Source organism: Pteropus vampyrus, unplaced genomic scaffold (genome assembly GCF_000151845.1).
Source record: "Pteropus vampyrus isolate Shadow unplaced genomic scaffold, Pvam_2.0 Scaffold50, whole genome shotgun sequence".
NCBI classification, from domain to species: domain Eukaryota; kingdom Metazoa; phylum Chordata; class Mammalia; order Chiroptera; family Pteropodidae; genus Pteropus; species Pteropus vampyrus.
The window spans coordinates 3,785,450-3,805,722 of record NW_011888831.1 but is presented as its reverse complement, the minus strand read 5'-3'; the positions used below and the strand labels follow the sequence as shown (position 1 = coordinate 3,805,722).

Below are 20,273 nucleotides of genomic sequence, written 5' to 3'. Positions count from 1 at the left end.
ATTACTGTCTGTTCCACCCCTAATGACCTGAAATGTATACCCTTATTCTACACTACAGTCTTTACCAAGTAGTGTTTTCTTACTTTGGAGTCAAGTTCTAAAGTACATAAAGTGAAAACCTAGTATGGTCAAAATTACACTGCAAAATTTCTTTAATCATTCATAGCACTATGAGATATTCATATTTTGAGAAACACATAGGCATTGAGACTGATTATGAAAGATTCACCCTGCCCACTTTGCGCTCCTTCTGGGAGGTATACTATTGAGTAGGATGACAGGTAGGAATCATTCTACAATTTAATGAGCACATGCAAATGATTCTGCTGCTTAGACTTAAGTGTGTTTCCAAATGCCACTCTGCCAGGAACAACTGATAGCCCATTCTTGCTCCAATACTACTATACTAATAATTTAATTACTCTAACTTCACAATTGATTTAAATATCCATTTAAGAAACTTTATATCCTTACACCGCTTCACCACCCATTACTCTTTTATAACATTTGCTTGGAACATCTTTTCTTGGAACTCTGAAAACATTATGTCACTTTTTCTCAAAAAAACTTACCAGGATTTTGATTAAGGGAAGAATCAACATTTTAACTACATTTAGTCTCCCCATTCCAAATCATAGTATATCCTTAGATTTGTTCATGTCTTCCCCTAAGCCACTAAGGATAATTCTGTTGTTTTACTCACATAGACAGATCTTTACACATTTCTTGTCAAGTTTCTGTCTATTTCCCTCTGCTACTGTGGATGGAATCTTTTATTCCAACTTCGTTTTCCAACTAGTATTTGGAAAACTATCAATTTTCTTATATTTATTTTGTTTTATATTTTTAAGATATTTATATGCACATTTTATTCGCAACCTTGTTTATTTATTTGAATATTTTTAGGTGATTCTCAAATGTTTTTCAGGTAGACAATAATCAAGTCATCTGTAAAATATTAAAATTTTCTTTTGCTTTCTAATATTTATAATTTAATAAATAAGAAAAGCAGTAGACTCTGAGCCAGAGTGTATTCTGGCTAAGTCACTTCTTAATGTTATAAGCCTTTGCAAGTTATTTGGAAAAAAAAAAAGTGCATTCATTATGTAGGTTAAAAAGCTCTAAATATATCGTTAAATCAGACTCACTGATTATATTATTTAGAACCTCTATCAGCAGTACTTAATCTTTTTGGGGGTCAATGACCAATTTAAAAGTGAAGTTCTAAATTATAAGTTAAAGTGTTGAATACTATCTCCTTAAAAAAAAATGCACAAGAAGTATTTTTATCTAATTGTTTTTGAAGCATTCATGGATCCTCTGAAAGTCCGTAAAGGCCATTGCTCTGTTTATTTTTGGTTACCAGTATTAATCAAATACTGTTCAGTATTAACTAAAATACCATTTTGGTATTAACCAAGATACTGTTTGGTTAACAGTTAACAGTATTTCTAAGCAAGAAAAAATGTCCTTGAATTATGTCACTTTTTAAAAGATCTTTGTTATATTTTTCAAAATGCTAAAAGTCTTCATTTTTAAATCTTCACTGAAAAGTATTTATCAATATAAACAAGGACTTTTTCCAATTCGATGCTTTTTTGCCTTCTAGTTTACTTTTTTTGATTTGGAAGGGGCTTTCATTTGCCTAGTATATTTTTACCCATTCCTTCTTCATTCACCTGCAATTTTGTTTTAGGTATACCATATATAAATGGCAAATAGATTTTATAGAGGAATTATTCTCATGTATTCAACAAATATTTATTGAATATCTAATTACTTGCCAAACATCTTTAATCATTCAGAAACGTTGTGATAACAGATCTGTTCAGTCTGCTCCGAGTGATTTTTTTAAGAATTTAAATCTTAAAAATCCTAACCATCTTAAAAATCTTTCTCTGGTTCCTCAATGTCTGAGCAATCAAGTCCATTCCATTTCCACACTATGAAAGGCTCTTTGTGATCTGTTCTGTTTTCCTTTCAGTCTCATCTTCTTTTATTCCCCAACCTGCTATCTTATATCCACTTCAGCCCTATCTACATGCTATTCTCCAAACTTACCATGCCTTTCACAAAATCCTGTCCTCTATACTCGGAATTCTTCCTCCTGCTTCTATTCATCCTTCAGTATTCAGTTCAAAGACCCAGGGCCTTCACTAACACCATCCCCACATTACTGCTCTGTGACTCTTCAGACTTTTATTTTCAAATACCTACCAAACACTCCACTTGAATATCCCAGACTTCAGATTCGATATGCCCAAAATTGAAAATATGTCATCTCCCCCAAATCAACCCATTCCCCATTGTCCCTACTTCAGTAAATGGCACTACCACCTATCTTCTTGCTAAGCTGGAATCCCAATCACCATATTGGCTTATACTTCATAATTTCCACTACGTAACTTCCTGCTAATTCTATCAATGAATTGCTCTCAAATTCATCCAGTGATCTCTATCTCTACTGCCTCTACCTAGTTAGGCCTCCAATATTTCTTTCTTTCTTTCTTTTTTTTTTAGGCAAGGTAACCCTTGGTTGACCTCACAGATTGCAAGGACCTTGTCAATTACAATTCCTTATTTTTTATTTTTTATACCTATGGCACCTGGTCTTCCTAGTTGGCCACCAATATTTCTAATCTGGATTACTGAAACCATTTTCTACTTACTTCCCTGTACCTCCAGTCTTAATTCCCCCTAAAATCCATCCTAGAATACATCTGTCTAAACACAATTCTAAACACGTTATTTCCCTGCTTTAAAACTTTAGTGTATAAGGATGAGGATGGATAACTCTGAAGACACAAGAACTCTCTACACCATGTCCAAACTCCTTACGGACCTTAAAAGTTCTGCAAGTATAATCCTCCCCAACCCATCTCTTATTATTTGTCTACCACATCCTCGCATGCTCAACGTTTCCAGTTCCCCTACCACTCAGTGCTCTTTGTACAAGCTGCTTTCTCTGACTGTAACACTCTTCTTTCTACCTGGCTAACTCCTACTCATTTTTAAGAACACAACCAAGACACCACTTATGTTTCAAATGATTCTCTAAATCTCAAAGTCAGGGTCAGATCTCCCTTCTTTGTGATTCCACTGCACACTCTACAGATTCTGCCACACTGAGACAAACAAGGTTAACTATTTGTTTACTATGTGTCTACTTCCCCCACTAGTGTGTAAACACCAAATATTGCAGTGACTATGCCTTTTTTTCTACTTCTTTCTCTATCTTTCCCTATTGTTTAATCTGTAGGAAAAAAAAAAAGCTGAACTAGACTCAGGGGAAGGAGCGAAAATTGATGGAAGAAATATCAATAACTTAAAATATGCAGATGATACCATATTACTGGCAGAAAGTAGCAATGATTTGAAAAACTTCTGATGACAGTGAAAGAAGAAAGTGCCAAAACAGGACTGCATCTAAACATCAAAAAGACAAAAATCAAGGCTGCAAAAGAAATATACAACTTTAACACTAATAATGAAGACACTGAAATTTAAAGATTTTGCTTACTTTGGTTCAGTCTTCAATTCAAATGGAGACTACAGCCAAGAAATCAAAAAGGCTGAGACTCAGAAGGGCAACAATGGAAGAATTACTAAAGATCACCAAAAGCAAAGGTGAGTCATTACAGACCAAGGCTAAGATCAAGGCTAAGATCACCCATACCCTCATGTTCCCAGTTACTCCATACCAATGTGAAAGTTGGACAGTGAAGAAGGCTGAGAGGAAAAAAGAATTGATTCATTTAAAATATGGTGTTGGAGGAGTGTTCTAAGGACCCTGGACCACCAGAAAGATGAACAAGTGGGTCCTAGAACCAATTAAGCCTGAAACATCGCTGGAGGCAAAGATGACAGAACTGAAGCTGTCCTACTTTAGGCACATCATAAGAAGGCAGGGTTCTGTGGAAAAGACAATAATACTGGAAAAATAGCAGCAGGAAAAAAGGAAGACCAAATGTGAGATGGATTGACTCCATAAAAGAAGCCATAGGCATGATTCAGTCTACAGGAGCTGAGAAGAGCAGGGCCGTTGAGGACAGGACATTGTGGATATCACTCATTCACAGAGTTGCCAGGTGTCAGAGTCAACTCAACGACTCAATGACATGTAACACATACCCACATGTCTTTCTTGTTTATTATGGCTTTCCTAGAGCTCAGAATAATATGGTTAATCAAGAAATATTCATTAAATAATTAAGTACAACAGGTATAGAGAGGAAATAAAGAATAACAAAACTGTATCTGCCCTGAAGCCACTGATAAATAAACATCCACAATGATAATTATGAAACAGAGATTTAGGAACAATGGTAGAAAAGATCTAACAAAGAGAAATACCAATTCAATCTTATGGGGTAATCTCCAAAGTAAGATGTCAAAGATGATTCTTTACAGTATGCAAAGAAACTATTAGAACTCTTATTTAAATATCTTTTTAGTTTTTATTTTGAAGTACGTTTTCTAATGTAACAGTAAGTAGTACAAGCATTCACAACTGGGGCTGTGCTCAACTTTGTAGTGAGTGGAGTAGACAAAAAGGCGTGGAAACCAGTTCTAGGGCATTGGATCTTAACCTTATGTATTGCAGGGAGGGGAGGGGTCACAGAGCTCTTTGAAAATCTGATAAAAACTAGGATTACCTCCCAGAAAAATAAACATATTTTTTAATACTTTTATATGATTTCTAGGGTATTTTGATCCTCTGGTTAAGTCCGGCCATAGGACCTCTATTTCTAAAGCCATAAGGAGACTAAGAAGAAGAAGGTCAGCCCTATGATCCTATTATTCCTTATCTTCCCTTTTTCTCCATAAATCCTGCTCACCCTCCTACCTAAAGTTAACCACACCTTTCCCTAGGCAGTTTGGAACTTCCATCCCCTCTGTAGGGATGCAGTCAAACATTTCCTTCTCAAGGGTACCTCACACACATCAGTTATTCCTATACCATTACCATAATCTTTACCATTTCCTGAAGCACTCATATTATTTTCTTATTTATTTTCAATTACAATTGACATTCAATATTATTTTATATTAGTTTCAGGTGTAGAGCATAGTGCTCATACATTTACATAATTTACATAGTAATTCCCTCCAATTAGTCTGGTACTCACCTGGCACTATACTTAGTTATTACAATATTATTGACTTTATTCCCTATGCTGTACCTTTACATCCCCATGAATATTTTGTAACTACTAATTTGTACTTCTTAATTCCTTCACCTTTTCACCCAGGCCCCCAACCCCCTTCCATCTGGCAACCATCAGTTTGTTCTCTATCAGTCTGCTTCTCTTATGTTTATTTTGTTCTTTAGATTCCACATATAAGTGAGATCATATGACTTATTTCACTTAGCATAACACCCTCTAGGTCCATCTATGTTGTTGCAAATGGTTAACATTTCATTCTTTTTATGGCCAAAAGTAGTATTCCATTGCATATATGTACCACATCTTCTTTAACTTAGCATCTATTAATGGGCAGTTAGGTGGCTTCCATATCTTGGCTATTGTAAATAATGCTGCAATGACATAGGGGCATATATATGTTTTTGAATTAGTGTTTTGGATTTCTTTGGATAGATATCTAGAAGTGGAATTACTGGTAGTTCTATTTTTAATTTTCTGAAAAACCCCCATACTGTTTTATTTTCTTAATTTTTAAAAATCAACTTTTTAACCTAAATGTAGTAAAATCCTAAGTAATAAAATTTGTGAAATCACAGTTTTGGTGTCGTGGTTATTATTTTCTTACCTCACATCAAAATAAACATACACTTTAAAAAACGGATTTCAGATCCTCACCAGCCACCAAGTTTTAGAGCACAATCCCAAGGTTCCTGTAGTTAACTCTGGGATCTCTGCTGGGGAAGCAATGATGTGAATATCAAAAGTTGCTTTCTGGGTTTTTTTTTTAAGCCAGAAGAAACTTAAAAACATTTAGTCTAATCCTCTCATTTTGTACATTAAAAAGCTGAAACCCAGAGGAGTTAAGTGATTTGCCCAAAATCAGATGAGACATTTAATGACATGTCTAGGATTAGTATTCAGGTCTACCATCAGTTGGGTATGCCTTCTTCTACACTGTATCCATTCAGATTACACTAGAATAATACAGTATTAAGAATTCTTCATCTGTTACCTACCTCACTCTTCCATTCAGATTTATCTGAACATGCTGCTTAAAATCTGGATATTTGGATGCCAGATATGCAAAGTCAGGAGGTTTGTCCTTATATCTATTTCTTGCATGCATTGATTTACTCAGAGCCATCTTTAAAAAGAAAAAGAAAAGAAAAAAAGAAAAAAATCAGCATATTTAGTTTTAAAAAACATTAATGGGGAAAAGATGTGGTTGCCAAGTTAACAGTTATAGCCAACACATCCTTGTCAATAAAGTGAAAGTTATATTTTTTAAATGTATACAACAAATAAGCATATGAAAAGATGTTCAACATCATCTGTTATTAGAGAAGTGTACTCATTAGGATGACCATAATTTTAAAATGTTTAAAAGAAAATAATAAGTGTTAGAGAGGATGTGAAGGAATTAGAGCTCTCATTCATTGCAGGTTGGAATGTGAAACGGTACAACTACTGTGGAAAACAGTTCGATGGTTTTTTAAAAAGTTAAAACATAGAATTACCACATGATCCAGGATTTCCACTCATACATATATACTCAAAAGAACTGAAAACAGGAATTCAAACAGATATTTGCATACTGATGTTCATAGCATCATTATTCACAATAGCCAAAAGGTGGAAATAATACCAAGTGTCCATAAACAGATGAACAGATAAACAGAATGCGGTATATACATACAATAGAACATTATTCAGACATAAAAAGTACTGAAATTCTGATACATGTTACAACATGGACAAACCTTAAAAACATTATGCCAAGGAAAATAAGCCATATACAAAAAGAATATTGTATTATCTCGCTTATATGAGATACCAAGACTGGGCAAATTCATACAAATGAGAATAGAAAAGAGGTTACTAGGGGTTGGGGGAGGGAGAAATGATGAGTTATTCTTTAATGGACACATAGTTTCTGTTTAGGATAAAAAAACTAGAAATGGATAGTGGTGATGGTTGCACAACATTGTGAATATACTTAATGTCACTGAATGGTACACTTAAAAATGGTTAAAATGGTAAATTTTATGTTATATGTTTTACCACAATAAAAAAAAATGTATACAACATATAATTATTTTTTTAAACCAAGGGAAGAAAATTAGAACAATTCCTTTAAAAGCATCAAAGTGGCAGAAGGTACAGCCAAGAATTTTATAATCTACAGCTAAGAATATTATAATCAGAGGTTAGTTTTTACAGTGGCCTTGCATGGATTGAATATTTGGTAGTACACCAGGAAATCATTAAAGTTTCAAAAACATCTTTGATTCCAACTTCCTTTATAAATTTCAGTCTTGTCATTCCCCGCTAGCTAAAACCAAATAAAACAAATTTTATTTTTTCTTCTTCTAGATTACAAAGAAAAAAGTTAAAATGCATTTATAGCAAGAAATTAAAACTAGAAGCCATTGTAGTGGTTTAGTAAATCTCTAAGTAGTTGGTAATTTAAAAATATTTTAGTGTACTAGTTATCTCTGGGTCATAGGTGATTTTTATATTCTTCTTTATACGATTCTGTATTTTTCACATTTTTTATAATGAGCATTCATCTAAATAGTATTATATAAGCCAGAAACCTAAGAGTTACCTGATAGTTCCCTATTCCTCTCATAGTCCAAGAAATCAAAAGTCATGTTGACTTATTCTGCTAAATACCTCTCAAATCCATTTTTTTCTCCCTACTTCCACCAATATAAGCCCAGTACAAGTTACCTACTGCTACAACAGCCTCTTAATCAGTCTCCCTGAATCCCTTTCATTCTCTCCATTTCTTTTCTCGCCTTGCAGTGATAACTTCTAAACACACATCTTATGTCCTACTATGCCTACTTGCTCAAAACCTTACTCTTCAGAGAAAAACAAAAAACCTTACTTCAGCATACATGTAAGGCCCAGAATGGTGTGGGCTCACCTATTTCTTTACCATCAGCTCAAGTCACACTCCCCTAGCTCATTTTTCTGTCCCTCTATTTTGGCAATAGGGTCTTCACACAAGTTACTTCTTTTGTCTATAGTGCTCTTTCCTTCCCCCTCTTTACCTGAAGAAATTTCTATTCATCTTTACTATCACAGTTCAAGAATCTCTTCTTCAGGAAGATCTTTCCTTCCCTAATCTCTCCAGTTAAGTAATATCCCCTGTTAGAAAGTTTCCTAGCCAAAAGCACCTTTCCTTTGCAGGCTCTGTTAAAGATGTAACTGCATAGTAATAAATCTGTCAACGCTATTTCAGAAGGTTTTTTGACAGCTTTCCACACTGGAAATTTAACAACCATTTTCAAAAAAGAATTGTCTTCACCCCAGACCTTTCCAAATCATATCCAACTGCCCACCAGACTTCTCGCTTGAATGGCTCAAAAGTACTTCATGTACGACATGTCCAAAATTAAGTAATTTCTACCCAGCCCAAAATGGTCCTCTGTGAATCTTCCCTATTTCACTAAATGAAACCACTATCTTTCTTATGGCACACAACCCTGAAATCTTTAGCGTCTTCTCCACCCTACTTCCTTCATTCCAAACATACCATGTCCTGAAATTCTCTATCTCCTAATTATTTCTTGACCCTATCTATTTTTCACCCTTCACAAATCTACATCTCTAGGCCAGATTATAATCTCTTTATTGGATTACTATAATAGTCCCTAACTGATCTCTCTATAACCACTCCTGCAATCCACCTGTCACCCAACAGACAAGTCTTCCCTTCTTCACCCCATGCAAATCTGAACACTCTTTGCTAAATCCCTTCAGTGGCTTCCTAAAGCTATTAGACTGATAAAGCCCAAAATCATTATCAAGGCATACGTAATCTAGGCCTTACCTATCCCTCTAACTTCATTTGTTGCCACTTTCCCCTTCCTACACTATGCTCCAGACATATTGGTCTTCTTTCATTCTCTGCTGCATCATGGTCTGTCCCACCCTCCCTTCACCTTGTGAAGACTCAATAGTCCTTAAAACCATACCCTAGCATCATTTTCTCTGGTAGCTTTCTCTGACACCACATATCCATTCAGATGTCCACTCTACATGCTTTCAAAGCACTCTGTACTTTAGAGATCTTTGGTTTACGTTTGTCACATGCGCGCACGTTCACACACACACACACACACACACACACACACACACACACACACCAGGTTACAAACATGTCCATCTTATTCTTCATTGTACCCCCTAGCAACTGGCGTACAATAAGTATTTGTTGAGTAAATGAATAATTTGGAATTTGGAGGAATTAAGAGTCACTTGGAAGTTCTTTTCCAGTACATTACCATCTTCTGTCCCTCACATTATCACAGAAACTCAAGATATACAAGTCTTAATTTCCTAACATCAACATACACTTTACAGATCATCAGCAAAGAAAGGAGCATAAAACCAGGACAGGTCTCATTTCCTAAGAAAAAGTTGAAAAGAAAAATACTTTTCTTTCTTGTGATTCTGGCAACCAACAAAAAAAGAAAGGTACTCCAAGAGTAATTTCAAGAGACAATGGTATGTTAGGGTTCTGCAACACATTAAGACTTTAAAGACTACATAGCTGACATCAGTGTACATACATAACACTCTGAACGTATGTGGAACAACTTAAATTATAGATATGTGTCAACAAAAGAACATCCAGACCTATAGAAAAATTGTAAGAGTTTATTTGAGCCAAAGTTTTTGAGGACGTGTCCAGAAGCAAAATCTCAATGAATTGAGAAAATGCTCCAGTCTACAGCCATGCTACCCTGAACAAGCCCGATCCCGTCTGAGCTAAGCAGGGTCGGGCCTGGTTTATACTTAGATGGGAGACCACCTAGGAAGACCAGGTGCTGTAAGTGTAAAAAATAAAAATAAGGGATTGTAAACTGACAAGGTCCTTGCAATCTGTGAGGTCAACCAAGGGTTGCCTCGCCTAAAAAAGAGAGAGAGAGAAAATGCTCCAGAAAATGGCAGTTTTACAGTTCCTTTTATGCATTTAATCAAAGGAGAAAATGTAAGGAATGTACATGAAATCCACTGATGGTAGATTAAGGTGGGAGAAAGCAAAGCAGCAAAATCTCTAGGATTGGAAAAAAAGCAAAATGGAGAAACACATGCTTTTAACATTAGTGGGTATAGGATAGTTAATAATTAACATTTATAGTATATAGAGGGTATGCAGAGAACAAGATAACGATGAGGAGTTCTGTGGTCTTGTGCTATGGTGCCTACAGTTGTGCTTTTGAAGGGTCTAAAAAAGAAAATTACTCTGAAATTTCAAAGGTATGTTATCCTAGATGTGTAAGAACAACAGACAGGGCTCACTTAAGGTAAAGATTGACCTTTGCTAAGGAAGCTGTAGGCCTGGGATGTGACTACCCGCTATGACCTGTCCAGTTGGAATTTGTGATCAAACTATCCAGTGTGGTTATTTTCGGTCACTGAGCTAGTCAAGCCTACCATGCGGCCGCTCTGAGTTTGTCAGGTTTATCACATAGACCCTTTTTCATTCACATATGACAGATTCAATTCATTTCCTACATTATTCAACCTTTCTGGTCAGGATAGATAAAGGAGTCAATAAAGCCACTTTCTTTGCTAACCAAGCTCTAATACAGGCAATGGGTTCTTAGCTAAATCGATCCCATTCCCCAGAATTTAACTGAGTGTCAACTCTTAACCTGATATTAGCAATGTCACTTCCTTTTCTTTAACCTAATGTACTTTTCTATTCCTGGCTCATTCTGCTCTGGCTACAATGGCCTCCTTGTTGTTTCTCTATCAATTCTGGTATGCTCCTGCCTCAGGATTTTTGTACTTGCTGTTTGGTCAGCATGGACCCCTCCTCCCCTAGAAATACACACATATAAGGTACTCTGGCCTTGTTCAGGTCTTTTACTCAACTGTCACCTTCCGAATGATGCCTTTCTTTAGTACCTCTACTTTAAAGTGAAGCAAATGAATACACTCCTTGTTTCCTTTACTAGCCTCAGTCTTCTACATAGAACTTACCCATTTGGCATTCCATATACTTCACTAATTTTTTAAAATCTATCTTGCCAGTAAGCTTCATAAAAGAAAAATATTTCGTCTATTTGCTCACTGCGATTTCCTAGCATTTAAATTAGGGCCTGGGAGAGTAAGCACTCAATAAGTATTTGTTGACTGAAGGCACAATGGTACCCTTTTCACTGTCTAGGCCACCGAAACACAACACCCTCATCCTTGGTGAAAAGTTCCCTCTTAACTCACAAAGAGGCTCAGCCTTAGGGTTGGGGGCTTTTCCCGGGTTACCCGAGTCAGTCCAAAAAGCAGTAGCACGAACTTGTTTCCTTGGGTTTTCCTGCCGCTTAAATAATACCACTTACCTTAACAGACAAGTCTAAATTCTGCTTTCAAAACTTCGAATATCCTTCTGCACAGATCCCAACCACTTCAACCCTAATCTCCATTTTTTCTCGTTGCCTTCCCTTATAAATCTGACTTTTTCTTCCAGTCCCGCCACTGACAGTTCTCTGTCTCTTCCACTCTTTCCACACCCTCATTTCACTCAGTTTGTCTTCCCGCCTCAGTTTCGGATCTCTCTAAACCTCTTCAGCTCCCAGGGGTCTTTCCTACCTCAAATCCTAGTCTCCATTCTATTCGCCAACGCCCCCCACCCATCCCATCACCACTCTCGCGCGTGCACACACCGACACCCACACCCCCCTACTTACCCACCCACCGGGTCTCTCTCCCTAGACCCCGAAGTGAGCACCGCACAGGCCCAAAACCCGAGAATGAGGAAACCTGGGTGATGTATGGGTCAAGTGAACTCTCAACCTGCTTGAAAGATATTAAGTGACTTACCTCTGAGGTCGAAGTTTCTACCGACGACCAGTTTATATTAGGCCTCTAACCTCAGTGTCTTAAGCCAACCGCACCGCGAAGCTCCTGGAAACGCAGATGTTACGCTCCCAGCGCGCCGCCATCTTGGGGCTGCCATCCGGCCTCGTGGTTGGACAAGTAACTCTCGCGCTATCTGTAGCAGTTGCTGAAGAAAAAAAGAAACTGTCGCGAGACCTGGAGTTTGCGGCTCCAGATGTAGAGGGCGTTAGCAGCAAGTGGACTCCTTTTCGCGAAAGCACCTGCATTAGGATCTGCTAGATAACTTTGTTTTGTTTGTTTGTTTTTGTTTTGTTTTTAATGTAGGTTTTAAAAAGTAGCTTTCTGGGCCCCACTTCATACTTACTAAATCACAGTCACTGGGGTTGGGCGAGAAATATGAGGATGGCGGGGGATTGGGAAAAGAGAGCTTTTGGATTCGATGGCGGGCAATTAGCGTTTATTGTGCAACAGAGCTCTTCATGCGATATTTCATTTAAACATCACAGATAAACTGAGGTGAGAAAAAGTAGTCTCATTTACAGAGGAAGAACTGGGGATCAGAAGTATTGTTATTTGTTCAAGATCTTACACCCGTATGACAACAAATCTATGTTTTTTTGTATTTCCTCACCTGCCTCAGCTGGAAAAGCTATTAAATACGTTTTATTTTTCTTTTCAACTAGGTTATACTAATTTTTACCCTCTGGTAAGTAGAGTGAGCATTAGTCTCCCCATTTTACAATTGAGACAAAAAGGCGAATTACTTCGAAAAGGTGTACAGCAAGTAACAAAACTAGGGCTAAAGTCTGAGCCTCTGGATCCTCAATATTATTAAAGCTTGCCTAGGTCCTGGTAATTAATGTGAAAGCTTCTGGCAAACTGTTGCAATAAAATTCATAAACAGGGACAAAGGAATGAAGACTTCAGCATTACACAGAACTGAGTGTATCAGGATTGGCCTAAAGAAGATGAAGAGGTGTTTTCATTATCTATTGTGTAACAAACCACGCCTAGCCATTCTTCCGCTGCCCTTGCTTTTGGTGGTAGCATCAACTGGGGCCTGGTTGAGCTGGAATGACTGGCCTCTCTCCCTGTAGTGGCAAATTCTCTCCTCCATGTGACCTTTCCACATAATCTCTCCAGCAGTATAGCCATGCTTCTTACATGGTGGTTCAGGGCTCACAAAAGGGGAAAAGTGGAAGCTGGTAGGCCTTCTTAAGGCTTAGGTCCAGAACTGGTGCTTTCACCTTACTCTATTTGTTAAACCAAGTGAAAGGGCCAGCCCAGCTTCCAGAGGGACTACAGTAGGGTACCCCTTCAGTACTAGAAGATATAGTTCACTAAGTCTGCCATTGTAACAGAATACCACAAAAAATTTTCTGTCTTTAGTTGGTAGTAACTTTGGTACAGGTTATTTTTTATAGTATTTGGTGCTTTCTTCTAAAAGGGTAAAAAAGAAAAGCCTTGGAGGTATGACTAGTAGGGTTGACAGTGGATTGCATTTAAAATGCTGGTGAATATCTTCTCTGTCAGCTCCAGACAGATCCAAGTCCTCTGTGGGTTGAACAAGAGAAACCCTAGCTCTGCAGCCAGGAAATTTGGGCTTTTATCTTGACCCTACCACTTACTAACCTTATGGTTATGGACAATTTACTTAAACTGTTCGAGCCTCAGTTTGCCCAATATTGCAAAACCAGATGGTAATCTCATGAAGTTGTGAGAAATCAGATGATGCATATAAAACAGCATAGTTTCTGGTACATAGGAAGGTGTTGTTATTACTATTATTATAATTTCTCTAGTCACTTTCTATTTTTAAAAATCTTTTATTTCATAAAGATAAAACATGTTCATTATAGTAAATTTGTAAAAAAAAAATTAAGTAATACAGGAAAGTATGAAAAAGAAAGCAAAAATCTAAAATCTCAACCACTTAGAGCCAATCACCATAAATTTTAATAACCTTACTCCTAGACCTCTATATTCATAAAGACATTACTAAATTTCTATAGGAATATTTTCTATTTTTTTAACTCAAATATAAATCCTGGAGGTTTTATTTCAGTTAATATAGTTCTAAATAGTCCTTTGTGATGAGGGCATAGTGTTCCATTGTGTGGATGTGCCACATTTTTAAACTAATTTTTCTACAGGTGGACATAGATTGGTTTGCTTCTAAAATTGTGGTGCAATGATAAATACATCTCCTTTAAAAAAATTTTTTTACATAAAATTGTCTAGAGACTTCACAAAATAGATTTAAAAGATATTCAACATCTAATTTTTAGGGCTTATCTCTCTGACTTACCCTCCCCTGCCACTGTCCTTTAGCCAGGACCAGCCAATTAACATCCACAGGTCTCTCTAACTTCATGTCTTAGGGAGCAACGATTGAGTATCAATTCCTTTTATCCCAGAAGACCTTGGCCTTCTTATGTAAATTTATTTAACTCTCTCTGAGGGACCAAGTTAATATGTCAGATCTAATGGCTACCTTAATTAAGTCACAAAAGCTATGCCCTAATCCCAGAATAATGATCGTTTCTCAGCCTCCATTTACGTAACTGAGAGAACCACTCAAGTGATGCTTTACACTTAGACACCATGTTTTTTATTATAAATAATGCTGAATTCTTTCAAGAACGTGGAAAGTAAATTTCAAAAATTAATGCTGATAGAACTGGATCTAAATGTACATCTGATTACCCTCCCTCTTGTTCTAAGACCCAAAGCAAATATATTAATTAAAAATAAATAAATTCAAATGAATAAATTCCAAATAGGACTGAAAACCCAGAAATAGTACTATTGGCATACCGAAAAAATTGAGAATGCTTTGAAAAAAATAGGACACGTATAGGAATAACAAGTAAAAGGTCAAGTAGTTTTTATCGGAAACTGCAGATGATTTTGAAATTTATCTGGAAGATAATGTGTAAGAATAGATAATTATAATGGTTTTCACCTAGAAAAAATTAAAATTACACCATACATAAAATAAATCCCATATGGATAATAAAACAATTATTTAAACAAAATCAACTATAGAAATATTAGAAGAATGTAAGAGAATATTTTTATAAACTTAGAATAGGGAGGGCCATTTAAAGATACAAAACTCAAAAACCTTATAAAAGAAAAGATTGCCAAAGTTGATTATATAAAAATTTTAAAATTCAATATAAAAAGGTAATATAATAATAGACAACAAACAAAATGTTTTATTTAGTATATGTAATGGGCAAATATCTAGGATATATTCTCAAACAATGACAAATCAAGAAAATAATCCAGTGCTAAAATGAGCAATGGATATGAAGAGAAAGCAAAAGATCATATATAGTTGACCAATGAATATATATAAAAAAATGCTTAGACACATATGTAATCATAGGAAGACATAGCGAAATAACTACAATGTATTGTTTTTAACATCAGGTTAATAAAACTAAAAAATGATGTTCAATGATGGCAAAGGTTGGTGTGTTGGTTAGTTTTTGCTGTGTAACAAACTAAAATTTGGTGATGCAGAACAACAAGCATTAATTATTACAATTTTGTGCATTAGATGGACAGTTATTCTGGTCTGGACTAGTTCAGCTGATCTCTGCAGTTTGCTGGAGGAAACACTGGGATGACCTTACATGCCTGGCAGTTGGCAGGCTCATTGGTCTTGGACAGGGGTCCCTAACCCCCAGGCCGCAGACCAGTACTGGTCCATGGCCTACTAAGAAATGGGCCACACAACAGGAGGTGAGTAGCAGGCAAGCGAGCAAAGCTTCCTCTGTATTTGCAACCTCTCCCCAGTGCTAGCATCACCACCTCAGCTTCACCTCAGATCATCAGGCATTAGATTCTCATAGGAGCACCAGTCTCTAGTGCCAAAAGGTTGGGAACCCCTGGTGTAGGGTAAGGGTCAGCAAATTAATGCCAGTGGGCCAAATCTGGCCACACCTATTTATACATAGTTTATGGCTTTTTCACAATACAACAGCAGCGTTGAGTAGTTGCAAGAGAGACCCTATAGTCCGCAAAGCTGCAAATATTTACCATCTAGCCTTTACAGAAAAAGTTTGCCAACCCCTGGTCTAGGGAACCAAAGCTGGGAGTGTGTCTTTGCTTCACATTGTTTCTCACATTCCAGTAGGATAGAGTAGGTTTATTCACATGGCAGGAACATTCCAAGAAAGCTAGAGAGTAAGCTACAATATCTCTTAAGGCCTAGGCCAACCCAAATAAAAAGAGTAGGGAAACAGACTTCACCTCTGGGTAGGAGGAACAGCAAAGTATCTGGCCAATTACAATCCACCATAGTGAGTGTAAATTGCATTTACACTCATTGAATGCATATATATGTATGCATTCAATCTTAGAATATTTGCAAAAAGAAAAAACGTGGTGATTGCTTCTAGAGTGAAGAACTGATGATTGGGAGACAGGAGTAGGAAGATTCGCTTTTCAATATAATTGATTTAGTAACTTGAATTTTGTATTAAGGATATATCAAAAAATAAATGTAATAAATAAAAAAATAAATATTCTCCTAACCAGCAATTCCATTTTTAAGTTATTTCCTAAAGAAATGCAGTGATATTGAGGTGGGTACATTGATGTTCATTGTCACAATGTTTATAAAAGAGAAGGAAAATGGGAACAATGTAAATATCCCTCAGTAGGGGAATGAGTGAATAAATTATGGTACATCAGTAGTATGGAATGCTATAAAGCTGTTGACAGTACATAAATCTATGTCTACTGACATGGAAAATCTCCAAGATATAGAATAAAGTAAAAGAAAATTGTGAAACAAGAGTTTCAATTTGATACCATTTACATACAGCAAAAACAAAACACCTATTTCAATATAAAAATCTAAACATATAAAAGTCATTATAGGAAAAAATCTGAAAGGAAAAACCCTAAACTGAATCTGGTTACCTTGGAGAAACTGAGTTGGAATATTAGAGGTGGGGCATGAGAGTTTTTAATTTTTTCTGTATCATTTAAGTGTTTTAAAATGTTAATGAATCAATATACAGTTGTATAATTTGAAAATAGATTAAAAAAATAAAAAGAAGATAAAATCACTTTTGTTAAGAAACCACAGCCTGAAAACTCATTCAGGAAAAGGTAGTCTGGAGAGGAGGCAAAGTTGGATAATATGAGATCATAGAGGTTTAGAAGATATACCCAAATGCTCCAACTCTGTTTAGCAGGAGTTTCAGAATGTGAGAGCACAGAAAGTAAAAGAATGATGGAAGAAAAAGTCCTGAAGCAGAGAAAGATATAAGTCTTCTAATTAAGAGTTCGCTGTGTACCAAACTGAATGAATTTTAAAAGGCCCACACCAGTCAAGTTGTTAGAGTGGACCCTAAACCAATATGACTTGTATCCTTATAAAGAGGAGATTAGGTTACAGACAACACAGACAAAGGGACAACCATGAAAGGACACGGCAAGAAGGTGGCCATCTGCAAGCCAAGGAGAGGCCTCAGAAGAAACCAAACCTGCTAACCCCTCGATCTTGGACTTCCAACCTCCAGAATTGTGAGAAAATAAATCTCTGTTGTTTAAGCCACCTAGTTTGTGGTATTTTGTTATGGAAGCCCTAGCAAACTAATATAGCTTCCTTGGTTATGTTTATTCATAAGTATTTTATACTTCTTATTGCTATTGTACATGAAATTGTTTTCTTAATTGCCTTTTGCGAGTGTTCATTTTTAATGTGTAGAAAATCAGCTGATTTTTATGTGTTGGTTTTGCATACTGCAACTTTGCTGAATTCTTTTTTTTCTGGGATCCTTAGGATTTTCTACATATAAGATCATGTCATCTGTGAACAGTGATCTTTATACTTATTCCTCTCCAATTTTGATGCTTTTTCTTTCTTTTCCTTGCCTAGGACTTCTAGTTCTACATTGAACGGAAGCAGCATAAGCAGGCATCCTTGTTTTATTGCCAACCTTAAAGGAAAACCTTTTGGTCTTTCACCATTGAGTATGCTATTATCTGGCACTTTTCATATATAGCCTTTATTATGTTGAGATTGTTTCCGTCTATTCCTACCTTGTTGAGTGTTTTTATCAAGAATGGGTGCTAAACTGTCAAATGCTTTTTTCTGCATCAAATGAAATAATCATTTTTTCCACTTCTGTTAACGTGGTGTATTGATTGATTTTCATATGTTAAACCGTCTTTGCATTCCAAGAATAGACCCTCTTGGGTCTATTTTAATATGCTATTGAATTTTAATATGCTATTGAATTCAGTGTGCTAGTATTTTATTGATGATTTTTATATTAATGTTCATAAGGGATATCGATATAGTTTTCTTTTTTTGTAATATCTTTTCTGATTTTGGTATCAGGGTGATCTTGACTTCATAGAATGAATTTGGAAGTGATCCTCTTCAATTTTTTTAGAAGAGTTTGAGGAGTATTGGTGTTAATTCTTCTTTAAATATTTGCTATTGTTATCATTCATCTATCTGGAATCTAGTGAAATATGTATCTTTTCCAAGTAGCTAGCTGTATGTTTGAATACCATTAATTTTTTTTATCGTGGCAAAATACATATAACAAAATTTACCACCTTAACCATTTTAAGTGTACAGCTCAATATTGTTGACATTGAACATTGTTGTGAAATAAATTTCCAGAACTTTTTCAACTTGCAAAACTAAAATTCTAGATCCATTAAACAACTCCCCTTTTCCCCCTTCCCCCAAGTCCTGGTAACCATAATTCTACTTTCTGTTTCTATGAATTTGACTATTTATGATAGCTTATATAAATGAAATCATACAGTATTTATCTTTTTGTAACTGGTTTATTTCATTTGATACCCATCGATTTGAATTGTCCTCTTGGTAATTTTTGTAGTTCTCATACATACTTGGGTTTATTTCTAGACTTGTTTTATTAATCCACCTCCCTATTTCTACACATGTACACATTTGTTTTAATTATCATAGCTTTCTATTGTCTAACTCATATCAAATATTTATTCTTCCAGATAAACTCTAGAACCATTTTATTAAGTTTTCTACAAAAACCCTTTTGGGATTTTTTTATTGTTATTACATTATATATACAGATCAATTTTGAGAGGATCAGCATCTCTATAATATTGACTCTTCTATTTATATTTAATAAGACTTTAGCATGCAAGATCATTCACAACAGAGTCCCACTTTTTTCTCCCATATTTAACCACCCTCCAGCCAAACTCACTATGATCTGGTCCCTGAACACACTTTGTGCTCTTTCCTGCCTCTCTCTCTCTTTGCTCAAACTAGTGTGTCTTATTGAAACATCCTCCTCTTCTCCTTCCCACAATTTCAGCTGGTCCATAACCTATACATACTTTATGTCCCATCACAAATTGCTGCTTTACCCATACTTCCTGATTTCCTCCATCTAGATGTGACTTCTCCCTCCTTTGAAACTCTATAGCACTTCGTTTCTCACTTTATTAATGTCCTCACCCCCGTTCGCTCTCTGTTGTTATTTGTGTTTTTCTCTTATTGGTCCACAATCAACAACAATTTTGCATTAAAACAACAGATCTCATCTAGGAATGCACATCAGAATCCAAGAAAAGCTTTTTTAAAAATCCACATGCTTTGATCTCATTCCAGGAAATTCTGACTAAGTAGGCTTGAGGTGGGGCTCTGACACCAGTATTTTGCATGTGTATACTTAAAATTCTCCACAGGTATTCTGTGAACGTCTGGTTATGAATCATTGTTTTTAGATAAACCTCCTGAACTCTTGAAAATATACATATGTATATGTATATTGAGTGCGAGTAGAGTTTGTCATCCCAAAATATATGCTTTTTAGGAATATGATTATTGTAAGCTGGTTATTTTTAAGAAACAAAAGACTTAGAGGAGTCTTTTACCTCCCCCTTACCTGTCTGAAGGAATTTAGATAGGAAAACCTGCTTGAAGGAAGTGAACTATCACCTTAAAATAATATGAACTAAGTGTGGTAGATAATAAGGAACCTAGCAAATCTGTTGTTAGACTCCCTCTGTGTCCCATTGTTTTTGGGTGGTGTGGCAAGAATTTGCTTACCAAGTGTTTACTCCTCATTTACCTGTGAATTGCCTACTTTCCCTTTGAAGTCCAAACCACTGCCCTACCTGCTTTCTCCTCTGCCCAAGATGACATGTAAGCCCCAACTGCCAATTTGTCCTTGGGCCCCATATTCTTATGGAGTTCCCACATATACATAAGTATTTAAAAATTGGTTTTCTCCTGTT

At 36.0% G+C, this 20,273-nt stretch overlaps 1 protein-coding gene and 1 long non-coding RNA gene across 4 annotated transcripts in view; one reads left to right on the top strand and one right to left on the bottom strand.

Moving 5' to 3' along the window:
• Positions 1-12,140, bottom strand: part of METTL16 (methyltransferase like 16) — a 67,289-nt gene extending 55,149 nt beyond the window's left edge. The window contains exons 1-2 of the mRNA XM_011359837.2: positions 11,988-12,140; positions 6,164-6,291 (exon numbers count right to left, since the gene is read on the bottom strand). Of these exons, the coding sequence (XP_011358139.1) occupies positions 6,164-6,291 (128 nt within the window). The 5' untranslated portion in view covers positions 11,988-12,140. The remainder of the gene's footprint in view (positions 1-6,163; positions 6,292-11,987) is intronic.
• Positions 12,141-12,248: 108 nt separating this feature from the next.
• Positions 12,249-20,273, top strand: part of LOC111739402 — a 54,208-nt gene continuing 46,183 nt past the window's right edge. Inside the window, exons 1-3 of one of the 3 annotated variants that reach the window (XR_002780242.1) lie at positions 12,249-12,711; positions 15,574-15,758; positions 17,222-19,852. This is a non-coding gene — a long non-coding RNA (uncharacterized LOC111739402). Of the gene's footprint in view, positions 12,712-15,573; positions 15,759-17,218; positions 19,853-20,273 lie in introns of those variants that run through there. The other 2 variants (XR_002780241.1, XR_002780243.1) reach the window with 2 other exon arrangements.